We start from the raw sequence: 27,025 nt of genomic DNA, 5'->3' as shown, positions 1-27,025 counted from the left end.
CAGAATAAGCCTCACCAGCCTTTCACACAGTCAATGAAAAAGTTGTTTTACTCAGCTAAAATAAATGACAGACCTGCACTATAAGCAAACTTCTCAATGAGCTGCAAACCACATGAGGTCCAAATCTCCCAGCAAAAATCCAGATAAATTTAAACCAGAGAACCCAAGCTCCACCCATCTCCATGATAACGTAGCCTGCTCTGGGCTACCCTCAAACCGACCTTAAGCGAATGATCCCTCAATTTTCTCCAGCTATGTTAGCCTACCTGCTGTTTCACAGCTGTCTCTTCTATTCAATTCTATTAAAAAAAATGGGTAAACTTCTGAACTGCCATATCTTTAGGTATTCCGATAATCACTAAAGCCAGCTTTTTTAATTACCTTACCTTCACAATAATCTTTCCAGAACTAAACATTGCCTCTAAAATATTAATACGAACAAGATATTCACAGCAGTTTACACTAACAGAAAAAAAAATTGCATCTATTGAAAATCTGGGGAGGTATTAACATGACTGTTTCCTGGATCAGCAAGAGCAATGATTAGTAAAAATTTCAGTCCAAGGTGGGTGTAATCCACTGAGCTACAGGTAGCCTTTTAAAAAAAAGGCTGTGCTGGCTGAAAACTGCTACAGCAGCCTGGGGGAGAAACAGATAAGCAAGGAACTGAGCTTAGCCCACTCACTGCATGTCTTATGAATCTTTTCTCTATCACCTGTCACAAGTATCCATTATATGAGCAACTGCACACACAACCAAAGTAGACACAAGAACATGGCACACAGGCAGAGATGCCACAATTTCAGACTCTGACCTGGAAAATCTTAAGAAAATAGAGCTTCGGAGACACTAGCCAGGTGTCCACGACAGGAAATGTCACTCATACTGTGTAGAGGGAGGTGGTTCTGCATACCAAGAAGTTCATTGTTACAACTAGTGCAGGCAAGATACCACACCAGCAGTTGAATATGAGTACACCTTGTCACCCAAAAGATATACTCCACTCACAATACACTAAATGAGGAAGGCAGTAATTTGGGATTTAGCACCATGGCTATCAGCTCCCTTAAAATAAACTATGTCCTCTTCCACTTTGATAGATGACAGCACTACATCCTTTATTTCTGCATCCCTGTGTAATTTAAGGACCTAAGAAATGGGAGGAGTAGGCCATACAGTCCCTTGAGCCTGTTCTGCCATTCAGTACGATCATGGCTGATCTTCGGCCTCAACTCCACTTTCCCACCTGCTCTCCATATCCCTCTATTCCTTGAGATACTAAAAGTCTGTCTATCTCAGCCTTAAATATTCTATTGCAGCCTTAAATATACTAACATTGGAGCTTCCGGAACCCTCTGGGGTAGAGAATTCCAAAGATTTACGACCCTCTGAGTTGAGATTTCTCCTCATCCCTGTCCTAAATGATCTCCCCCCCTCAAGCTGAGGCTGTGCCCCCATGTTCTAGATTTCCCAGTCAGGGGAAACAACCTCTCTGTGTCTACCCTGTCAATCCCCTTCAGAACCTTGAGTTTCAATTAGATCATCTCTCATTCTTTAAACTCCAGAGAGTATAAGGCCAATCTACTCAGTGTCTCGTCATTGGACAACCTTTTTATTCCAGGCATCAAGTAACGAACACCTGCTGCACCACCTTCAAGGCAAGTATATCCTTCCTTGGAACTGTACTCAAGTGTGGTCTAACCAAAGCCCTGCGCAGTTATAGCAAGGTTTCTTTATTCCTGTACTCCAATCCCCCTGCAATATAGTCAACATGCCATTCACCTTCCTAATTGCTTAATGATCAACATCTAGGAGGTCTATGCCTTTTAAAAAACATTCTGCTTTTCTGTTCTTACAACCAGAAGTGAATAACCTTATACTTCCCCACATTATACTCCCTCTGTCACCTTGTTGCCCATTCACTTAGCCTATCTTTTTGCAGCTTCCTTAATGTCCTCCTTGCAGCTTAACAGTCCCTCCTAGCTTTGTATCATCAGCAAACTTAGAAGAGACAGGATAATATATCTAAGTCATTAATATAGACTGTATATAGCTGAGGCACCAGCATGCAGTACTGTCACCACTTGCTGACTTGAAAATGTCATGTTTATGCCTACTCTTTTCTGCCTGCCTGTTAACCAATTCGTATTAGCTGCCCCCCCACCCTACTCCAAAAGCCTTTATCTTACATAATAACCTTGTGTGGTACCTTATCAAATGCCTTTTGGAAATTCAAATATACACATTGTTATGATTCCCATAGAAACCGATAACTTTTTAAAAAGAGACAAATTTCCTAACAGCCAATGGAAAGAACCGAAGGACAGGATTTCACTTTAAGACTTTAACAAACCAAAAGCAACATTAAATAATAGGTATCTAATACATCAAAGTAAGGGAAAGTTTTGCATTCACTAATCAACACAACCAAAATAGGTCTTATAAAAATGCTTTTCCTCAATGCCACATCTCTGGGCAGATATGTGGCATTAAAAAGGAACCATTCCAAAGTCACTTCCAGCTCTCCAGCGGAGGATCGCCTCTCCCTGCCACGCCAAGTGGAAATTTCCAGTGTCTTTCGACAATCAATCCACTCAGAGCTTTCCTGGATACAATTATGACCAGCAAGGCACCCTTCAAATACTCCCAGTTTCTTAAATCTTCAAGAGCCCAGTTTGTTCTCTTTCTTTTGAAATAGAAACCAAACTCTCAAAAGCCTCCTGCTTGGTCGCTAACACACAAAAAAAAACAGCTCTCACTGCTTTTCCACAGCAGCAGCTTCTTTGTTTCTGCGTCAGCAGCTGTCCTTTTCCTGAGAGATACTGTGAAAGGTGTTAAAATCTCCAATCCGCCACAATGGGTTTCTGTTTGAGTTTCTTTCTGCATGGCAACCAGATTACATGGGCATTTCTCCAATCTGAGTTGTTTTTCCAGAATTCTATCTTAATGAGTTAAAAGTACATTTCAAAAACATAACTGTCTTTAAAGTTCAGCATTCGTGACAACATCCACTGATTCCCCTTTATTTACCATACTAGTTATGTCTGCAAAAATGTTTAATGCATTTTCCAAACACTATTTTCCTTTCGTAAAATCATGTCGACTTTGTCTAATCATACTATGATCTTCTAAAAGCAAGACATCCATATTAATAGTTTCCAGCATTTTCCTGATGACTGTTGTCAAAATAACTGGCCTGCAGTTCCCCATTTTGCCTCTTCCTCCTTTATTGAATAGTGGATTTACATTGACTAACTTCCAATCCTTTGATAATTTTGGAAAATCATGACCAACACATCCACTATCTCTGTAGTTACCTCTTTCAGAGCCCTAGAGGCAAGTCACTGGAAGGAACTTATCCAGTCTTAAGCATCTCATGCCCTACCAGAAGGTCATGGAACCTGTGGGAAGGCACTCTGCTCTTGCCATGACAGATGCAGAGGTTGGTGGCCTATTAGTGACTGAATATCAACACCGTTTTTACCACCACCACCTCCTCCCTCCCATGACAATACAGTTACAACCTTACACCTGCTTTTCTGTCTCCTTACATATGAACATATGAATTAGGAGTAGGCCATTTGGCCCCTCGAGCCTGCTCTGCCATCTAATATCATGGCTGATCTGATTGTGAGCCCAACTCCACCTTCCCACCTACCACCCTTTCACCCCCTTGCTGATCAAGAATCTATCTCTGCCATAAAAATATTCAAAGACTCTGCTTCCACCCCCTTTTGAGGTGGAACGTTCCAAAAACTCATGACCCTCAGAAGTTTCTTCTCATATCTTAAATGAGCGACCCCTTCTTTTTAAACAGTGACTCCTAGTTTTAGATTCTAGACAAGTGGAAATACCCTCTTCACATCCACCTTGCCAAGATACCCCAGGATCTTATTTGTTTCAATCAGGTCCCCTCTTACTCTAAACTCCAGCCGATACAAGCCTAGCCTGTCCAACTGATTCTCATAAAACAACTACCCATTCCAGGTATTATTTTAGTAAACCTTCTCAAAAGTGCTTCCAAAGCACTTACATCCTTCCTTAAATAAGGAGACCAATTTTACACACGGTACTCCAGATGTGGTCTCACAAATGCCCTGTATAATTGAGGCATAACCTCTCCACTTCTGTATTCAATACCCCTTGCAATAAATGATAACATTCTATTAGCTTTCCTAATTATTTGCTGTATCTGTATAATAACCTCGTGATTCGTGGACTAGGGTACGTAGATCCCTCTGCATCTCAGAGCTCTGCAATCTCTCACCATCTAGATAACATGCTTTTTTTATTTTTCCTGCCAAAAAATGGAGAACCTCATGTTTTCCCACATTATACCCCATTTGCCAAATCTTTGCCCAGAACCTCTCTCTATCCCTCTGTAGCCTCCTTATGTCCTCTTCACATCTTACTTCAGCAAATTTAGCAACCATCCCTTCGATCCCTTCATCTAAATGAGGCCCTGATAACAATTCTTGTGGCACACCACTTGTTACATCCTGCCAAGCAGAAAAAAGACCCTTATATGCCTACCCTCTATTCCCTGTTAGCTCGCCAATCTATCCATGCCAATACATTACTCCCTACACTATGGGCTTTTATTTTTCACAATAACCTTGAGGCACCTTATCAAATGCTTTCTGGAAATTTACGCAGAATACATCCACTGGTTCCCCTTTACCCACAGTATATGTTACTTCTTCAAAGAACTCCAATAAATTGGTTAAACATGATTTTCCTTTCACAAAACCATGCTGGCTCTGCCTGATTTCCTTGAATTTTTCCAAGTGCCCTGCTATAATGTCATTAGTAATAGCTACTAACATTTTCCCTGTGATATATTTTCCCTGTGATATATGTTAAGCTAACTGACCTGTAGTTTCCCGCTTTGTCTCCTTCCCTTTTTGAACATAAGAATTACATTCACTATTTTCCAATCTAATGGAACCTTCCCCAGATCAAGAGAATTTTGGAAAATTAAAAACCAAAGCATTAACTATCTCCCTAGCTTCATTTAAGACTCGAAGATGAAGTCCATCAGGACCTGGGAACTTAGCATCCAGCACGCAGCTCCAACAATTTGTTCAGTGCCACTTCCCTGGTGATTATACTTGCTTTGAGTTCCTCTCTCCCTTCCATTTCCTGATTCACAGCTATTTCTGGGATGGTATTTGTATCCTCTTTCATGCACAGGGAGCAATGTTCATTTATTTTTAGTTGCTACCCTTCAGATCAGGACAAGGAAGAGAAGCACAGCTGCCAATTTGTGAACTATGATAATGAAGACAAGGAAGATTATAAAAAGAGAGAAATGCTATCAGAGGTCAAGCCTACCAGTGGAGTTCCTGCACAAGCCTTTTGGCCTGTTCACTATCTGGAGGAGCTGTAAAGAAAGCCGAACAGTGGTATCACCAGCAAACAGCTTCATTCATTCCTGATCTTACAATAGAAGGATGGTCATTTTGCAGAGAGAGAAAAAAAATCACAAGTGCAGACCTACAATCCTACCATTTTGTGATATAGATCATTCTGAGCAATATCCCGCAAGAAAGACTGAAGCTTTCAACAAAATATTAGTAATAAGCACTGTCTTAATGGATTAGCTATGCTTCCATAAGCAGAAGGTTCTTGCACACAACCCTTAATTTGAGGCTGTTAAATAATTCAGATCTTTAGCACTGCAAGATATCTTCACCATCTTTTCTGGACAGATTAACCAAAACATTAAATCAAAATTTAGCAAGAGGAAACTCAATTCATGACCTAAAGCAAAACAAAATGGGCTTGAAATGGTATTTAATTGCATGGTGCTGACATCCCTAAAACAAAATCTTTAACTGAGGCAAATTACTATAATCCACTTGCACGGTGTGCAGTTGTAACAATTCACAGTGCAGCTGCCTAGTGCTTCTATGATCAAACTGCTGCCAACCCTGAACAAATTTAAAAGCTTCCTTTCCCAGGGGTTTTCCCATGATGGCCTCAAAACTGCACATTTTAAGAAGAGCAACATACAACACACACACGTTTTAAGATAAAAATGCTTCCTGGTTTAAAAAAAATATATAATTTATGCATAATAAATGGCTTGATGTATGTTGCAACATAAATTAAGTTAGAACTTAGCAAGTTTCCCTGCTCTGAGGTCTGGTGTATTTTAACTTCAATTATTTCAAGAATGGTTCCTTCTGACAAGACACTGGGTGGGAAATAGCCAAATTTGCTGATATCCTCATAGCTTGTCATGCCCATATACCCATCTAAATGTAGGAGAATGCAGAAGGATATAACTAGGTAAAAGAGAGTGGCAGCTATTTAAGAAAGCTTGCCAAATGTAAGCAAATGGGAACTAGTACATCTTGTGGGGTAGAAAACAATGAGAATATGACATAAGTGACAAAACTCTCAACGGAGAAGTCTAGTTGTACAAGGGAACGATACTTAAAGCAACATTACAAGCCGAAATTTAACTGGGCTAACCATATAAATACAAAAGCACTTCAGAGGCCGAGTTTTCTGCAATCAATGATTCACTTCCTAACTCCCCAAAGCCTTTACATCCACCAACAAGCACAAGTCAAGAGTGTGATGGAATACTCTCCACTGCCCTGCATGAGTGCAGCTCCAACGCCACAAGAAGTTTGACACCATCCAGGACAAAGCAGCCCACTTGATCAGGAACTCATCCTCCCCTTACACATTCATCCCTCCACCACTGGCACACCATGGCTGCAATGGGGGCAGGGATTAATCAAGGTCAGTCAGCATGGTTTTGTTAAGGGGAGGTCATGTCTGACCAATTTGATTGAATTTTTCGAAGAGGTGACCAGGTGTATACATGAGGGCAATGCATTTGACGTAGCCTACTTGGACTTCAACAAAACTTTTGATAAAGGTCTTGCATGGGAGACTGATAACAAAAGGTAAGAGCCCATTGGATCCAAGGCAATCTGGAAAATTGGATCCAGAATTGGTGGAGTGGCAGGAAGCAGAGGGTGATGGTTTTTGTGACTGGATGCTTGCATCCAGTGGGTTTCCACAGGGAACAGTGTTGGGTTCCTTGCTGTTTGTGGTATATATAAATGATTTAGACTTGATCGTAGGAGGGTTGCTCAGTAAGTTCACGGATGACATGAAAATTGGTGGGGTGGTAAATAGTGAGGAGGATAGCCTTAGATTACAGGAGGATATAGTCGGGCTGGTCAGATGGGCTGATCAGAGGCAAATGGAATTTAATCTGGATAAGTGTGATGTGATGCACTTGGGCAGAACAAACAAGGCACAGGAATACATGATGAATGGTAGGATCCTGGGAAGTACCGAGGATCAGAGGGGCCTTGGTATGCATATCCACCAGTCCCTTAAGGTAGTGGGACAAGTAGATAAAGGTCGTTAAGAAGGCATATGGGATACTTGCCTTTATTAGCCAAGGCATAGACTATAAGAGCAGGGAGGTTATGCTGGAACTGTATAAAACACTGATAAGACCACAGCTAGAGTATTGCATGCAGTTCTGGTATCCACATTATAGGAAGGATGTGATTGCACTTGAGAGTGCGCAGACGAGATTTACCAGGTTGTTGCCTGGGCTGGAGAGTTTTAGTTATGAGGAGAGATTGGATAGGCTGGGGTTATTTTCTTTGGAATAGATGAGATTGAGGGGGTACATGATTGAGGTGTATAAAATTATGAGGGGCATAGATATTGTATACAGGAAGGAACTTTTCCCCTTGGAGGAATCAATAACCAGGAGGCATAGATTTAAGGTAAGAGGCAGGAGGTTTAGAGGGGATGTGAGGAAGAATTTTTTCACTCAGAGGGTGGTGGGAATCTGGAACTCTGCCTGAAAAGGGTGGTAGAGGCAGAAACTCTCAACATTTAATAAGTATTTGGATGTGCACTTGTGATGCCATGGCATACAAGGCTATGCGCCTAGTGCTGGAAAATGGGATTAGAATAGGTAGGTACTTGTTTGACTGGCACAGACTCGAAGGGCTGAAGGGCCTTTTCGTGTGCTGTAGACCTCTGTGTACGATACACAATGCACTGCACTAACATGCCAAGGTTTCTTCAATAGCACAACTTGAACAATGACCTCCTCCCTAGAAGGAAAGGGCAGCGGACACATGGGAACATTTCAGTCCTGAATGATTAACTCCTTATCCTGGAGCTGTACCCAGTGTTTGTTTCTCCTGGCTGGAGATCAAAGCTTTCAGTGTCAACCTTGTCAAACTCCTTCAGAATCTTCAAAGCAGAATGGTGCAGATGCTGGAAATCTGAAATTATAAAAGATGCTGGAAATACTCAGGTCAGGCAGCATTGTGTGTTTCTCTTCCGAATCATGTTTATTTCTCATTCTTTTAAACTCCAGAGTATAGCCTCTCAAAGAGACCAATGGAGCAAGTTGGCAACTCATGTGGTGAATGTTGATTCAATAGTATTTCTTCAAAGAAGAGCAGGAGCTTTTTCTGTGCTCATGCGATCTCCTGGATAGTTTGATCACCTAAAGCGATCATAGAGGAAATTTCCAGATTTTCTTTTCCCAATTGGCATTGATTTTTAATCTGCCTTTTCATTTCTCCAAGAGATTACATGGCTCAAGACAAATGGGAAGTGTCTGCCCTAGGCTAGATGAACCAGTGAGACTTTTGTTGTCTGTTATTTTCAAATCTTCAATTTAATGTCCCAATTACAGGACCAAAAAGGAGTCTGTTCAAAAATTCCAGGCAACACCACAAAATTAACCATCCAACCCCACATCTAAAAGGAAGATTTTGCTCTTAAAGAGTCAAACCAGAATCTCTAACTTTTATTTCACTCACGCTACATGTTATTCTGGAGAGATTTTTCCCAAATCAAAGACGTCCCAGTGTAAAAATCAAGACAACTCAAAAAAATAAATGTATAATTGCACCGTTGACCAGACATTACAGTATCAAGTTTACATGAAAGCACAGGAACCACTGTAAATGGGGTCAGCTTAGATTACGTTGTTAAATGGCTCTTACCCAGATTAGTTGCCAATTTGCTAAATGTCATTTAAGGCTGACATTATGTAGGTAAATACACTTGGAAGTTCCGCCAAAACATTTGGCAATTTGCTCTGCGTTCTAGAGACTTCAAACTTGCTCAGTGCAGACGGAAAGAAAATCCAGTTTCTGCTTCAATGTTTTAGAGTAAAACTTCAGAAAAATCTTTTTAAAAAACGCATGGCTGAAGTTTAATATCACTAAAATGTGAAATAAGTCAACATTAATCCAAATTAATTCAAAGATGCTTGTTGATATAACATGAAGGCCCTAGATATCGATTACCGCACCTGGGAATACTAGCTGGAGGAAAGTGGCGATATCTTCCAAACCCACAACTGTTGCCATCCATGTGCATGTGTTTTTAAACATCCGATACTGCTTGCTCTCTCAATCCATGTTGAGCTGTGCAGAAGCATGGAACAAATCCAACTTAAGTGAATATCTTGGATCCTGCTAACTCTGCAAACAAATCCTTGGGAGGTCAGTAATGAATATTGCTCATCGTCCAATGTTGGTTGCTTGAGCCTTTGTAGGTTTGAAATCGGACTTGAGCACTGCTACAATTTGGATTGTCCAATTACTATGGTTACTTTTCACTAGCATGATTTCTTTCTAGCTTATGTCCTCTTCAACCTGGGTTGAGAGCAGAGGAAACCAAGTATTATTCATTTTTAACAGGACGTGGGTGTCGTTGGCTAGGCAGCATTTATTGCCCAACCCTAATTGCCCTGAAAAAAGGTGGTGAGCTGCCTTCTTGAAACGCTGCAGTCCCTGTGGTGTAAGTATACCTACAGTGCTATTTGGGAGGGAGTTCCAGGATTTTGACTTCGTGACAGTGAAAGAACGGTGATATATTTCCAAGTCAGGATGGCGAATGGCTTGGAGGGGAGTATCCAGGTGGTGGTGTTCCTGTGTGTTTGCTGCCCTAGTCTTTCTGGATGGTAGCAGTTGTGGGCTTGGAAGGTACTGTCTAAGGAGCCTTGGTGAATTCCTGCAGTGCGTCTTGTAGATGGTACACACTGCTGCCACTGTGTGTGGTGGTGGAGGGAGAGAGTGAATGTTTGTGGATGGGGTACCAATCAAGCAGGCTGCTTTGTCTTGGATGGTGTCAAGCTACTGAGTGTTGTTGGAGCTGCATTCATCCAGGCAAAAGGAGAGTATTCCATCACACTCCTGACCTGTGCCTTGTAGATGGCAGTCAGGCTTTGGGAACCCAGGAGCTGAGTTTACTTGCCACAGGATTCCTAGCCTTTGACCTGCTCTTGTAGCCACATATTTATGTGGCTAGTCCAGCTCAGTTTCTGGTCAATGGTAACCCCCAGAATGTTGATAGTGGGAGATTCAGTGATGGTAATGCCATTGAATGTCCAGGGGCAATGGTTAAATGGTCTTTTGCTGGAGATGGTCATTGCCTGACACTTGTGTGGCATGAATGTTACTTGCCACTTGTCAGCCCAAGCTTGGATATTGTCCAGGTTTTGCTGCATTTGGACACGGACTGCTTCAGTATCTGAGGAGTTGTGAATTTTGCTGATGCTGAACATTTCGCTGATGATAGCACGCTTCCCCACTTCTGCCTTATGTTGGAAAGAAGGTCATGACTTCTTCAGAGCTACTTTTATGGAAAATAATTCTAGCGAAAAATGTTGCACCTATTCAATAATTAATCAAGTTTCTTGGTCATCTCAATTAGGAAAACATGTTTCCATTTGCAAAGTCAGGGTTTGCCCATTAACATTATTTTGTTGACATATCTTAATACAATGGCTAACCTGAGGAATTTGCCCTTGCACGCCATTCATCCACACATTTCTAACACCTCACCAGAGTAGGCTTTCAACTGAACTGTGCTCTCCATTAGAAATACATCATTGAATGAGTTCCCATACATGTCTCTACTCATAATGGAGCTATCTGCAGTGCATGGTGATGCACTGTTCTTTTACCAACATCTTTGTACAAAAATGTGTCATTTAGTGACTGCTTGTGGCATAAATACTTTACAGCCCTAGATCCTCTTCGCTTGGGCGCTCTGGATTCACTTCAAGATTGTGAACTCCAACTAGTGCTGCATTGCTTTTTCCATTGCCACTGGAATGAGTTCTCTTTCCTGTTTTGGCCTTCATTCAGTAAGCAGTTGCAATATGGTCATTTTTTGACAATTAATGCATTTGGCATTTATGTACTGACATGCCTGTGCCGTGTGGTTCTCAATACAACCATAAGTTACTAAACCATTGTCACCAACACCCGTCTTCCCACATTAGGCTTGGCAGCAGCCTTCTGGCTGTGGACAGAAGTTGTATTAGCCACCTACTTGGGATAAAATTTCCGAGCATTCTCTGATGCCAGCTCCATGGAAAGAGAACGATCATATACACACTAGTTTAAATGTGAGATGTGTGTGTTTAGTAGCTTTATCCACCAATTCACACAAAGATTATGCATTATGAGACAGATTTAAGAAGTGCCAAAGTTGCAATCAAATGATAATTCATTAGCGCCACACTAACTGTTTCACTGCATTTTTGATTTCTGTTTCCAAATTTGTAGCTTTGTGATCTCCAGTGGCTTCCACCAACTTGGTGATGATTGTTTTGAATGGCACATAGTTTGCCTTGTTGCGAACAAGGTTTGTTAGAGTGCTGCTCACTTCTGGGTCAATTTCCATTAGCAAAACTTTTTCTTGCATTCACGAATTTCCTTATTGAGAGTCTTGGCTTCTTCACTTTCCAAATGTTATTGGCTCCGAAAAACATGTCCATTCTTTCAATATATGAATTGAATGGTTCAAGATCTCAGGTTCCAATCTTTCCGATGTGTCCCGCAGACCATCTACATTGCCTTGTTTCCAAGTTCAACACTGATACAGACAGCTGAGTGAAGGTTTTACTGTAATAGTGGTACAGAGTCTTATGCATGCATACTGTAGATGCAGGCAGGTGAGATTCAACACTAGTATCCGCAACAAAACATTTCAATAAATCAATTTATGTAGAACAAATTCATGTAAAACCACCTTCTCCAGTGGTTGAAAACGTCCTGAGACAATCCAAAGAAAGAACTATCACTTGGATCCCATCCTCATCACTAACTTTGTCACCCATGAGTTCACAGGAGAGTTTATTGCATCATTGCATACGCTGCCATTTTTTCACATTAGTATAAAATTAATACATTACAGTCAAAGTAGATTTTAAGGCTCATCTTACATATGAACAAGCATCAGGAGAAGGCCATTCATCCCCTCAAGCCTGCTCCGCCATTTAATAAATCATAGCTGATCTGATAGTCAACTGAAATCTGCATCCCTTGCTTACCAAGAATCTATCCACTTCTGCCTTAAAAATATTCAAAGACTCTGCTTCCAGCACCTTTTCAGGAAGAGAGTTCCAAAGACTCATGACCCTCGAGTGAAAAAATTTCACCTAATCTGTTTTAAATGGGTGACCCCTTATTTTTAAACAGTGACCCCTAGTTCTAGATTTTTCCACAAGACGAAACATCATCTCCATATCCAACCTGTCAAGATCCCCCAGGATCTTATCTGTTTCAATCAAGTCACCTCTTACTTTTCTAAACTGCAGTGGATACAAGCCTAGCCTGTCCAACCTTTCCTCATAAGACAACCCACTCATTCCAGGTATTAGTCTGGTAAACCTTCTCTGAACCGCTTCTAATGCAGTTACATCCTCCCTTAAATAAGGTGACTAATACCATATACAGTGCTCCAGACGTGGACTCACTGGTGCCCTGTACAACAGAAGCATAACCTCGCTTAAACCTTAAATCTTAAAATGAGGAAAAAGGTGAAATGTTTTAGGACATCATTCTCTCAAACACACAAACCAACATGCCCAACATCGTTACAAAATTAAATTTGCCATTTTTAGAGGTGAAACTTCCTAGTTATTTGAGCTCCAATCAAAAGTTTATACATTTTTGAGTATTGTAACTCATTTTTGTCTTTTGATAGGACATGAGAAACGTGCCTGCAAATCCCCCTATTGCAAGTTCCCAATCAAGATGCTTTGGGGAAGTCAAAGCCTTCCCACGTGGAATGAAAAAAAAAGAGGGAGTCTTATTGTTAGCTGTTCTTCCAACTGTAGGGTGCTATTGGCCTAAGATGTAGATCACCATTCCACCCCTCTGAACAGGGCTGTCTCAATGGCTTGAGGATAGAGGGAAATAAAAGTAAAAATTTAGATTCATTTTAGTTTGGAGTATTTCATGTTTTTCTTTGCAGTCCCAAGTGATCAGTTAAAATACAAGTGAAATTACTAATGGTCTTAACTGCTTTGAAAACGAGTTTTATTTGCAATATTTATTAAGACATGCTAATTTGCTTATTTCACTAGTGTACCAGTGTATAGCAGTTAGCTCAATACAATAGTTCTAATCTAATAATTTAGTTTCTAAGAGTATTTGTTTTCATTTCTTTAGCTCAAAAGTCACAAATGAGTGAAGGAACATTTTTTCAGTTGCTTAGATTGCATTTAAGTTTAGGCCATTGATATATAATGATATACAGCGACACACAAGTTCTCACTTAATGGTTCCGTTCCCGAATAACGCAATCTTGAGTGAAATGACTAAATGAATCATGGGTTCCCATAGGAATCGATGTTAAAGCCGGAGTTAGGTCCCTTCAGACATTTCTCGCCCAGAGAAAACAATGTACAAGTTGAAACACTACCATATACGTGCAGCTGGAATATCATGCAAAATAAATCTGAATAATAACTAAATATAATAGAAATACTACAAATTCATATTGGATAATACTAAATCACCCAGAAGTCCTAGCATAGCTTCTGTGTCTCACCTACAGCACTCCTGAAACTCAGCTATCATTCTCCTTTCCCTCCCTTCCCTTTCCCAAGCCTAAGAACCCCTTCTTAACAGCCTGCAGGGGGCCAAGCCCCTGATCTGGGGGTGCCGCAGATGGAGCGGGGGATGGGGGTGTTGGCGGTGCTGATGGAACTGGGAGGACTGCCAGTGGAACCGGGTAGGGTACTGTAGATGAAGCTCCTTTCCCACCCCCCTCCTGGGTTACTCAGTTTATCATCCAATCAGCAGCTTGCAACTTCCCGTCCCTGTCCTGCTCCTGGATCTCTGCCCTTGCTCTCTCCCCACAGCCTTAGTCTCTGGTGACTGTGGCAGTGGCTCCTGCATCAGAACATGACAGTGGCTGGCCCAGAGTGCAGTGCGGGAGGGGCAGGGCCAGAGTGCAGACGACATAAAACCAAAAATGGCATCACAAATTGGAAAAAGGTCCGAAAGAATAAACAACGTTAAAATGAAGTGACTAAGTGGGAACTTATAGGGAGGACTTACTGAACAATTTTTTTGTTATTCTATTATGTTTTACATTTAAACTGATGTCTGTGAGCCAACTTATCATGGCAGGTCAATTAATATTGATGTAGCATATTGAATTGTACCAAAATTGTCATATCTTTCTGTACAATTATAAACTGATCCAAAAATATGCACATAAAGGTTACATTCTTTGATCTATTTTAAAAGCAGACTTTATTTGAAATGTTGTTATCAGTGCACTTACTGGAAAAAAAGCAGTGAACAGTAAAGCTTCATGTAGAGACATGCCCCTTCGGCTATAACAACTGTTTCAGCCCAGAAATAGCTGATTAACCATAGGCGTGGCTATGGTGATAATTTATAGTAAAATGTACTTCATATGGCTATTTGCTAAAACATCTACTACCAGTGACTAAGTAAAGCACCCATGATGTAAAAAACTCACATGCTACTTGTCCTACCAGCAAATGAAAAAAATCCAAAGGAGGGCATTAAGATTATGATCCCAGTGGAGACCAAACCAAAAGAACCGAATGACCCCAACGAAAAACCAATGGTCAAAATTTCAGATTTTATAGCTCCTCCTTTAACAATCAAACCAAAATTAACTAAACATGAATTAATAGATAATACAATATTGATTGTGAATTTATAAATTTCACATTAAATAGCAGATTTAGCTGGGCAGTCCACTCAACATATATGGCACCAACTTCAGCCAGTCATTCAATCTTAAGAAGACTTAATCACTGATTCTCATTCTATAGCAGTCCCTAATCAACCCAAGTTTCATAGGTACAATCTTCAACAAAATGGCGCAGTTCTCCAGAACAACCTCAATTCTGCTCGCAACAGTCTTGATGGCTTGAATCCATCAGTATTACTTTTATCTGGACCCTCAGTGAAAGCCTTGTGCATTGTATGGCCAAGTCTAATCAGCTCCTGGATCCAGCTCTCGTTTTCTTCAACCTGCCTGCAATGGACCACTAGGTAATGAGTGCTCAGGTGGCTGTGCCCTTTTCTGGTTTCAGCCAGTTTCAATTTCCCTTTCAGTTAGGGTCTGACTCAAAAATACAAGCTTTGAAACCAGGGTCAGTGCAACAGAATATTTGACAAGACTTCTGTTCAGACAACAGCTCATATGTGCTTCCCCCACTAGTTCTGCAAAACTCTGACTCCATCGCAAGGTCACATGCCCAAAGGTGGTGTCTAAAGCATTCGATACCGTCATTTTACACAATGTATTGATTAGGTTTGTGGGAAGTAGATATAGGAGGGGGAGAAGGGGAAAATTATGAAAATCCACTTGACCTTTTCCTTCACTCAATACTTTAAGGTCTCATTCAGCACAATGAGTAGTTTTGCTGCAAATGAGATAAAGTTCAATGAAAAATATATTTAAAAACAGCAAGTCAGTTCTCTTGACGGCTGTGAGCAGCTAATACATGCAGCCCAGGAAAGTTACGGTGGATTGACGATACAAATGGGCATCCCTGAGCTATAAAGAGGTCTGCACTCTTGACCACTGTCCAGCGACCCATGGCAAATTTAAGTATGTGGAGGTCAAGTGGAAACATAACCACTTGATATCGAGGCTCATGTGAATAGTGGACATTTGGACCAGGTACAGGGACAGTTGGCATCAAGAGAGACACAAAACTTTACTCCAATTGCATGATAACTTTGAATAATACAAGTCAAAAATGTTTGCTTGGATTTCCCCCTTTGGCAATGCTAAATGCTCCAATCACATATTAGTTTCCCCCCTTATGCTAGAGGAATTCCAAATGCCAATTATTTTCTAGCTTTCTGTGGACTTCTTTTGTGGAAATGAATGATTGAAAAAAAAGCTTCACTCCCTGGTGCTGCACAAGTAAATTGCTATAAACTGAAAACACTACAGCAGTCAAATTACATAACTAGTCCCAAAATTCTCTAATATGATTCGCCAAAGAAATATTTAACAATCCAATGTACCTGGTGTACTTATAGCTTGTAAATATGAAGTGCAACTTTAATGGTCAAGTCCACATTAAATTTTCAAATGCAGTTTCACAGCAAATGCTTTGGTTGAAACCTTGGAACATGTTACAACTTTGCTTCTGCAGCCATTGCCAAATACAAAAATAGACAGAAAGTACTTAACACGTTTCAGTACTCTCAGATCATAAGCCAGAACTTCTGTTTTAGCGCAGCATAAATGGTATATAAATTCCATTCCTGAAAACCTTATTAAAATGTGCAAATTAGATTAAAGAACAGACTTTATCATGTAATTCAAGAGCTAAGCCCTACTTTATAAGATTAAGGATAGGCCAATTATGTAAAAAAAGCGAACAAACTGAAAATAATTGCATGAATCAGCACCTTGGAAGGGAAATGGACTGTACATAAAGGATCAATTTAATATGCAAATTCAGCTTGTTGCAAACAATATCAATTCAATTATTTAAAATATTCAGCATAGGTAAACACCATGGAATCATCATATATTTGTAAGGAGTACAATATGAAGAGACAATTACATTGTAATACATGTCTAGGAGCACCAAACTCAAATTATGTCAATTCACAAAGAATCAAAGAAAGCAACACTTAGGATGTTACTACAGAAACCAATATAAAATTTTATTTTGACTGAAATAAAAGTGCAATTCAATTTTAAAGTAAATATTTGTGTCTTCATCTTACTTTTCTGAAGCATTGGGGAGTTAAGCATTTTTAGTCATGCCTTGGTTATTGAGTCGCTGAATGCCATCATTTGTGCCTCCAGATTTGAGGGGTCCAAAATACTTCCATAGGTACTTTTTAAAAAAAAAATAGGATCTCCAGCTCTGCACTCCTTTGCCTTGGAATATTGCAGTCCTCCACTGACCTAAAAGGCCAAATAAACCAAATTGTGTGTGTGACACTACCATCGTGCTAAATGGGATAGATTCCGAATAGATCTAGCACCTCAAAATTGGGCATCCATGAGGTGTTACGGGTCACCAGCAGAATTGTATTCCAACACAAGCTGTAACCTCATGGCTCAGCATTTCCCTCAATCCACCATTACCATCAAGGCAGGGGACCAACCCTGGATCAATGAGTGTAGGAGAGTATGCCAGGAGGAGCACCAGGTATACCTAAAAATGAGGTGCCAACCTGTTAAAGCCACAACACAGGATGACATGCAAGTTAACTAGAGGAAGTAGCATTCTATTGACAGATCTGAGCAATCCCACAGCCAAACAGATCAGATGAAAGCTCTGAAGTTGTGCTGTATTGAGTTATGAAATGATGGACTATTAAACAACTAACTGGAGAAGGCAGAAGGCTCTCCATCCTCAAAGATGGCACAGTCCTGCACATCAGAGCAAAAGATTAGGCTGAAGCATTTGAAACCATTTTCAGCCAGAAATGCTGAGTGAACGATCCATCTTGGCCTCCTCCCAAGATTCCCACCATCAGATGCTAAACTTTAGCCAATTTGATTAACTCTACGTGATAAGCAAATGGCGGAGGGCCAGCAACAGCTATGGGCCTAGCTGTAATGCTGAAGACTTGTGCTTCAGAACTAGCCGCACTAACCAAGCTGTTTCAATACAGCTACAACAGTGATATTCACCCGATAATGTGGAAAATTCAGCAGGTATATCCTGTCCACAAAAAAAAGGACAAATCCAATCTGGCCAAATACCAGCACAACAGTCTATTCTCAAAGTGATGGAAGGTTTCCCGATAGTGCTATCAAGCAACACTTACTTAGCAATAATAAACGATGCTTGGCTTGGTTTCCACCAAGGGCACTCGGCTCCAGACCTAATTACAGCCTTGGTCTAAACATGGACAAAAGAGCTCAATTCTTGAGGTGCTCTTGACATAAAGGCAAATAACCCTAATTTAATGACTGGAAGTCAGGAGGAAATTGTCCATTGGTTGCAGTCATTCCTTGCGTAAAGGAAGGTGATAGTGGCTGTTGAAGCCAATCATTTAGCTTCAGGATATTGATGCAGGAGTTACTCAGAGTAGTGTTTTAAGCCCAACCACCTTCAGCTGCTTCATCAGTAAGGTCTGTAAGGTCACAAGTGGGAATGTTGGGCATTTGGTTTCATTCGTAACTCCTCAGATACTGAAGCAGCATGTTGCCATAAACATTGTGGTAGACTCTTCGTTGTTCGAGTCCAAATTAGGCCACTCAAGTTCTAGAAAACAGGGAGTAGCCCCTTTCTCTACAAAAATTGCAAGTAGGGTTTTGATTTTTATATTTAAATAGCCTCCTGCCTGCTGAGCACTCTTTGAAAGGTCCGCCGGAAAACTCAATTAAGCGGGTGTCCAACAATCCCACCAGATAATTCATCTTATTTGTCTCCTTATTTACAGGCAAGGAATGGGTTTAGAAAATCCTCTCCACTCTTCCCAAGGTGTGCTCAGGAACCTGTGGTAAGACTGCTAAGAAAAAGCACTTTATAAGTTATGCATGCAAAACCACAGACACTCATCCCAGTGCTTTTAATTGTGGTTTTTGATCATTTTATTATTTATGTATATCAACATGCATCAACTTTAGCAGCAGGGTGATATGTTAGGGCAATAGATTGGAATCTATTACTCAGTATTCTATGCATCTTTGAGTGTCAGATCACAATCATATTGCTTTACAGAATGGCTACACTAGCATTGCACCTTTAAAGCAGCAAAATGTCCAAAACCATATCATAGTTGGGGTCTAACCAAACAGAAAAGACATTAACAAAGGCTGACAAATGCACTGCCTAAGAGGTTTTAATGCTGAAAAAATGAAGCATGGTGGAGGTGTGCGGGTCCCAGGAAGAATGTCACACCATTGGTGGAGTGCACAGAAATGAGAAACATTTGTAGACTAGTGCTGTATGAAAAGAGAGAGCAGGAAAGTAGAGAAGATGTTACAGAGGGGGAAGGCCGTGAGGATTTGCAGGTAAGAACAAGGATTGTGAAGTCTACAACAAGTGATGTATGACACAGATAAAGAAACAGGTGAGTGGAGTCCTGTGCAAGTCAGCAAACTTCTGGATGTTCCACAGTGAATTTAGAGCAGAACCTGGGGAGTCTGGCATAGAAGGAATTGGAGTTAAGATACCTAACTTTTTCTCATGAAAGGTCACAGACCTGAAACATGAATTCTGTTTCTCTCCCCAAAGATGCTGTCCTGACCTATGAGTATTCGCAGCATTTTGTTTTTATTTCAGATTTTGTGAATCCACAGTATTTTGCCTTTGTAAGACACAAGAGTCAGATGTAGAGATGAAAAGCCACGAATAGTTATTCCAGTAGTTGTCAGGTGAAACAGCAATAGAAATAGTAGGCAAAATGTTGGGAGATAGAAGTAGAAGGATTAGACTACATAGAATTAAACAAACTTTTTGCCCGATCAGTGTTAGTGTTTAACCTTCACAAGACCAGAAATCTTAATTACATGTGCCTGCCCTGTTCCTAAGCCCTTTATCTTTCACAACCAATATTTTGAACGTTGACATGATCTCAGCTTCAATCACTAATCCTGGTAGTGCAATCCGCTACAATCCACAGCCTCAACTTTGCAGAAAGGTTTGTCGGGAATCTTTTACATCAATTTCTTTTTGGTTTAGACTGCTCACTCAACCACTGGAAGCAGTCTGTTTCTATCTGCTTTGCTAATTTCCTCATATGCTTTAAAAAAAATCAAATTATCACAATTGTCTTTTCTCTAACAAAAAGAGTCCTAAATGAATATTTCTTCATATCTGTATTTCCTCATGCTGGGTTGCGTTCTAGTGAATCTACGCTGTAGTCTCAGAATTGCTTCAACATCCTTCCTATGCTGTGGAACACAAAACTGTACACAGTACACAAATTGTAATCTTAAGGTTTTATAAAGATTAAAATTACATCTGGACTATATCTTATAACCACAAAAATCTTCCTTTTGTGCTATATACTCCAGCCAGTGGAGAGTTTTCACCTGATTTCCATTTGTTTCAATTTTACTAGAGGTCCCTGATCCCAAATTCAGTCAAATGCTGCCATGGTGCAAAAGGCAGTCGCTTATCTCACTTTTAGAATCCAGCCCTTTAGTACGTGTTTGAACCAAAGCTGTAATTAGACAGTATGTCTAATGGAAACAAAAATACCTGGAAATACTCAGCAGGTCTGGCAGCATCTGCGGAGAGGAGCACAGTTAACCTTTCGAGTCTGAATGACCCTTCAACAGAACTAAGTAAAAATAGAAGAGAGGTGAAATATAAGCTGGTTTAAGGGGGGGTGGGACAAGTAAAGATAGAAGAGCAATACTTCTTCAAGGTAGGCATTCCTTGAAGAGAAGTGGCAGTCAATTAAACACACAGATAAAAGCAAAAAACTGCAGATGCTGGAAATCCAAAACAAAAACAAAAATACCTGGAAAAACTCAGCAGATCTGGCAGCATCTACGGAGAGGAGCACAGTTAACGTTTTGAGTCCAAATGACCCTTCAACAGAACTAAGTAAAAATAGAAGAGGTGAAATATAAGCTGGTTTAAGGGGGAGTGGAACAAGTAGAGAGAGAAGAGCAATACTTCAAGGTAGGCATTCCTTGAAAAGAAGTGGCAGTCAAGGATTTCCAGCATCCGCAGTTTTTTGCTTTTATCTTAGTGTTTAATTGACTGCCACTTCTCTTCAAGGAATGCCTACTTTGAAAAAGTATTGCTCTTCTCTCTCTACTTGTCCCACCCCGTGAACCACCCCCCCCCCCCCCCCCCCCCCCCCCCCCCAACCAGCTTATGTTTCACCTCTCTTCTATTTTTCCTTAGTTCTGTTGAAGGGTCATTCGGACTCGAAACGTTAACTGTGTTCCTCTCCGCAGATGTTGCCAAAGCTGCTGAGTTTTTCCAGGTATTTTTGTTTTTGTTTTGGATTTCTAGCATCCGCAGTTTTTTTTACTTTTATTTAAGTAAGTCAAATATTCTTGGCGAACCCAACCTGAGCAATGATCAAGTTATTGGTAACTAGGTGCCCCTTGATAGCAATTGTCAATGACCTCTTCCATCACTTTACTGATGTAAGTAGGCTGACTGGGCAGTAAGTAGCTAGAAATAAAAACAAAAATACCTGGAAAAACTCAGCAGGTCTGACAGTATCTGCGGAGAGGAACACAGTTAACGTTTCGAGTCCGTATGACTCTTCACCAGAACTCCTAGCTAGATTGGATTTGTCCTTCTTCTAGACCAGACTTTGACATCTACCAAACAAAGTGGAAAATTGCCCAATGTTGTTGTTGTACTGGAACACAGTGCTGCATCATTATTAGAAAGCACTGTCCCAATATTAGAAGTACCACAATGGGATTGAATTGTTTATACTTAAACTCATGGTTTCATATTCATTTCTGCCTTGTTAAGCATTAGCTGCTCCCCAGCCAAATCCCAAACAAGAGTCCTACAGTTCCAAATACACAGATCACATCTAAATAACCAGTTTAAAACTAATCCTTTTAGCTTGGATTAGTCATTAAAAGTGCATTGTTGTGTTGGACTCTGGGTATATTAATAGGTACATTATTCTCAAAATTCAAAGGTAAAAGCTTTATTTAAAATTTTAAAAAAGCTTGAAACACTACGATCTAGGGACAGGGCAGTAAAATGCTACAACCGACAAAGCAGGAGCCATGATTTTCCCATTCCATTTTTACTATGCTTATACTAGGAGAACCTGTCAGTAATGGAATGATATTCCCACGTGACTGATTGTATCACTCTATACAAATACTGCAGTGCTTTCAAGGACACTGCACATAGAAGTCCTAAAAAGAATTCCAATATTTAACAAAAACAAACTCTTACATTTAGATAATCTTAATATTTCTCACCATACAAATATACAAGTATTTTAAGAGTACTATTTATTAAACAAAAATTGCTTTGCTCAGTTCATAGACACACTTCAACATCAGATGGTTGAGGGTTCAAACACTACTCTTAAATCTCGAACACAATTTAGGCTGAAACGTCAGAGTTTACCAGCCAACATGATTTTTATGGTAATTGTTGGAAGCAAGTTTACCTGGTCACATAGTTCATTTTCTATTTCTAATACCTTGCTGGGTATAACTGTCTGTTTGCTCTGGCAATGAATATTCTGAAAAGTGATCTGTGAAGCCCTTCAAAATTTCCTGCATTAAGAAGTTATTCGAGTTAAATTTAAATCTTTCCACTTTAACTTTAAAACTATTAAGATTTTTACAGATTCTGTAAATTCAATGAAATCACCAACTGAGCCGATTTGAATTAAGAAAATTAAATGCTTAGAGAATAAAAGGCCACTACAGCATGAAAGAAGCCAGGCTCAGTATTTTATACTGGTGCCCATCCTTAAAAGCGTTCTTTAGATCCTGCCAAATCGAAAAAAAAACAGCCAAATAGGCCCAATGATTAGGACGTCGTCCCTCCCCAAAAAAGGGAAAAGTTTGCATGTGCAGTGCGAGTTCTCGCTCATATCCTACACTCTGAAATGGAAACAACTGATTATTATAGAACAGTGTGAGTTACAGAGTTCCAAAAGGTCATTTCTGGCCAGTGGGAGGTCGCAATCACGTTCAACTTCCTAACCTATAAATTAAACGCAATTTGACCTTTAGCGAAGTCAGATTTCCAAACGCTAAAGCAATTGAGACATAAATGAAATTTTTTTAAAAATTTTCGGAGTTCGACATAAATGTCTACACGTTACTCTGAATCATTGAACTCAATCCCCGCAAAACAAACTCCTTTAAAGTGTTACAGTTAAATAATTGCCAAAGGTGTGTACAATCAATTGTTTCTATTTTACTGGGCAAAAAAAAATGTCGCTGATATATAATACTAAGCCTTGCCAAAAACTGCGAAACCCGTTCCTTAAAAAGTGGCAATAACTGCCCATTAATTACAAGGAAAAAGCTAAAGGCTCGTTCACATTAATCTCGCGAAGTCAAACAGATTGAACCACCGTGTGCTAAGTGAACCGAAGTCGACATCTGAAGATAATTACATTGTGAAAAGGTTAAGGAAAAAATACAAATACTTTATACATGCAATATGCAAATGACGAGTTTGCTCAAACAAATCCACCAATAAACATTAATAGCAACTGCTCCTACCAAGAGAAGAGCTGAGCACTGTAACAAAAAGACACAAACAAATCTTCCAGCGGTCTAACGTCTCCATCCTCACTACTGTTCCCAAAAGCTCGAACTGAATTCCCGACGAAAAGGCTATAAATAACCTGTGAATGAGTCACACAGTGGGAGAAAAAGAGAAGGCGCTTGTCTGCCTCAGTCTCAACAGCGCCACGTGTTTCCACAGTGGGACTGAAATCAACACGCTCTGGAACACAGCGACACATACATAAACTCCGCCCCAAAAACAGTTTATTGGTCAAACCTGGAATCTAGAGCTAGAATAGTTAAGGCTCTGGGATTGTACCGAAAATTGGAACTCAGTGCTTGAAATTCTGCTGGAGAACTGTTGCATTTTACAAGACTTATTGCTCAAAGTGAATTGACCTTAATGTGTGCAAAGAGGCTTGCTGTCGCAGATCTTGAATTTTAGTTTATGAATCACGAAATGCCTACTCATTTCATCATTTTCCGTGGGTCTTCTCATGACTGAAGAGTCTGTTGGGGGATCAGCTTAGACATCCACGGAACTGGCAAGTTCATATTATCCTTGTTGCTGCTTGGGGGAACTACTGCAACTGTGTCACCTCTGGCCTTCCACTGGGCATCTCAGCTGTTGCTGGTTTGGCATAGATGGTCCTCAAAGCATGCTGAACCAAATTTCAGTGCTTGCCTCCACAAGGTCTGCAACACAGAAGTTTAAAAAACTATTTTATGACAATTTGTGGAGAAACACAAACTAGCCTCTCCATTTCCTGATTTTATAAGAGGGCAGTTTCCTGTTTACTCCATTTACTTTGATAATGGATTGTTTGAAATGTTAACATGCAATCTGACAAGGAATTCTAATCTTTCATTATGATTAGTTGTGCAATCAAATTTGGACATACACAAAAATTTCTAACAATTGCTTTATCTTGTGATGGAATCAATGGTCAAAGCTTGTATTTTTTGAGAAAAACCCTAATTGAAAAGGGAAATAGAAACCGGGAACTGAGAAAGGAAACTGACCCTTTAGATTTTGTAAAGAAACTGGGGAATCTTGAACTGGTTGAAAGCATACAAAAGGACACAGAGCAATCAGATCTCAGTTGATGATGAATCCAGTGGTGCAGTACAGGCAGGCTGAAAAAGACAAAGGCTAGATCCAGAATCTGAGAAAAAGCAACCATATAGTTGCTGCAGCTGTTTCTGTTATTTGAAAATAATATTGGTGAATTTGTGCCATCCAGACCGAGTTGAGGAAATTCTGCAGATGTATGCCAATTTTGCTGAAAACCGTGCCCATTGAACTCAGGGTGGTTGTGCACTGCTGTTAGCTTGGGATCCTAGAAGAAGAGGAGCTGAAATTCTTTGTAATTACATAGAGTTTTGAAGGACTTTGTGACTGAGTTTGGTGATTTATATGCTGGGTAGACTGCTGAGCCAATTTGTAAGATCTGCCTTAGTTGTATCTGTCATTTTATGTGTAATTTATAACTTATAATCAACCACAAATAGCTACAGTTCCAAAAGGTCATATTGGACTTGAAACATTAACTCTGTTTCACTCTCCACAGATGCTGCCAGACCTGCTAAGTTTTTCCAGCACTTCCTGTTTTTATTTCAGAAGTAGTTAAGGTTTGTCCATTCTAGTGTAAGTGGATTTTTTACGGTATGATAAGTCTTATTTACTGAACAACAACTTCTCTGGCACTAAAAATGAACTTTTACAACTGTAGAGCGTCACTCCTTCAGATTTTAATTATTATTGGAGATTTAAGAAGATATAAAATAGGTAAACAAATTTTTAATGCACATCCAGTGCAAATGTCCATAGAGTCTGTGGGCAAGTGTAAGTGTAATGAACAGCTGTGCTGACCACCAATTCCAGGGGCAGAATTTTCTGCCTGTCGGGCAGGCAGGTCCGACCCAATCACCAGCGGGCGTGGACCCAATCGCCACCAGCGATCGGGGCTGCACTGCCATTTTATGTGGGCAGGCCAATTAAGACCCACCCAGCGTGACATCCGCTCTGCGGTCCCTGTGTGGGTGGGAGGTATCCCTAAAAGCGAGAGTGCGCTCTTTTGCGCATGCACATGAAAGAGCACACATTTCCCTGAGGCTAAGTGCGGCCGCAGGGAGATCGCTTCAACTTTTAAAACTATTAAACATTGAGAAAAGAAAAATCCCTTACATGTCCCCTCATGTGACAATGTCACACGAGTTGGGACATGTTCATAATTTACAGAATAACGTTATTACAATTTTTAAAACCCTGCATGAAACCTCATCCCGCCGCTGGATGAGGTTTCATGTTTTCTCTATTTGCCGCCATGGCTCTTGGCCTGCCCGCCAACTTAAGGTTGGTCAGGCAGGTCCTTTAATTGGTTAAATGATCCTGTCAATGGCCTCATTTGGCCATTGACAGGTTGGCCGGCCGGCAGCTGAGTTTGCTGCACCCCCGCCTTCCTGAAAATTTAAATGGGGTGGGGTGATATCGGGGGTTCCGCCTGACATCATCCCACATCATTTTACGTGTTGGTGAGCAGGCCCCGCCCCCTGCTCGCTGACAGCAAGATTCTGCCCCAGGTCACCAGCAGGTATTTTGCAGTCAGCAGCAGAGGCTTGGTGCTCACCATTGACCTTGAAGAAAGCTGCTCACAAAGATCAAGCAATCTCTGTGGCATGGATTTTACTTTTCTCAATGTTAATCGCCATCAAGTCAAGGGGATCTCCAGGTGTCCAACAACACTGATGTCATGAAACATGCTAGGTATCCAACTATTTGGATGCATTCTCACAAATAGCAAACCAGGAAGTAAAACATGCTGATTATCCTTAATTTCTATAAATTTTACGGATGCTGAAATAAACATTGGGACATACACATTAGAAGCTGAAGTATCACTAAGAAACTTCTTTAAAAACTGGATTTTTCATCATAATGGAGAAATTTGACTTTGCATGAATATAAGATTAATTTTCCAGAGACAGCAACATTGTCCAGCAGAATTTATGACTTACTACATCTTTAAAAATCTCATTAACAAGGTGTAACTTTTTCAAGGGATTTGAACAGCATTATTACAGCATAAAGGGAGAAGTTCTCAGCAGTTTAGTGATTTTTATCACTTGTCATCTGTGGGACTTTAACAGCACACCCTGTGGACGAGCAGGGAATTACTGACAGTAACTTCTGGTTTTCTAGCTTTAACTGTGCACGTGTAGATGCCAGAGGTTTCACAGAAAATGATAGTTTTACCATACTTACAGCCACAAAATGCCACCATATTTGTCCTTAAAAAGAGGTTACTCAAGAACAGCACAGTTTTGCTTGTTCTTTTAGATTTCTGTAGAACCACAAAAACCTCCAAGCCCACTCCTATCCAATCCTCGCTTCTTACCACCCCACAAGAATCTGCTTTCCCCAACCCTCTGCTCCAAGAGGTCCTACCTGTCAGTTGGCTTCATGCACCAATATCAACAAACTGCAGTGAAAGACCCATTTGGCATCTGCAAATCTCTGGCAAAATTTAAATGAGACCAAAATCTAAATGTCTTG

At 40.4% G+C, this 27,025-nt stretch overlaps 1 protein-coding gene across 6 annotated transcripts in view; it reads right to left on the bottom strand.

Annotated features, from left to right (window-relative positions):
• The window catches only part of LOC121289048 (mucin-5AC-like), a 117,130-nt gene that overhangs the window by 40,759 nt on the left and 49,346 nt on the right, over positions 1 to 27,025 (bottom strand). The window contains exon 1 of one of the 6 annotated variants that reach the window (XM_041207982.1): positions 23,464 to 23,651. The exons of 4 other annotated variants lie outside the window; for them this stretch is intronic. In XM_041207982.1, the coding sequence (XP_041063916.1) occupies positions 23,464 to 23,530 (67 nt within the window). In that variant the 5' untranslated portion in view covers positions 23,531 to 23,651. Of the gene's footprint in view, positions 1 to 22,391; positions 22,455 to 23,463; positions 23,652 to 27,025 lie in introns of those variants that run through there. One more of the 6 variants, XM_041207987.1, reaches the window with a different exon arrangement.

This window comes from Carcharodon carcharias, chromosome 16 (assembly GCF_017639515.1).
Source record: "Carcharodon carcharias isolate sCarCar2 chromosome 16, sCarCar2.pri, whole genome shotgun sequence".
NCBI lineage: Eukaryota > Metazoa > Chordata > Chondrichthyes > Lamniformes > Lamnidae > Carcharodon > Carcharodon carcharias.
Note: the sequence above shows the minus strand (reverse complement) of the source record. Positions and strands in the feature narration are given on the sequence as shown.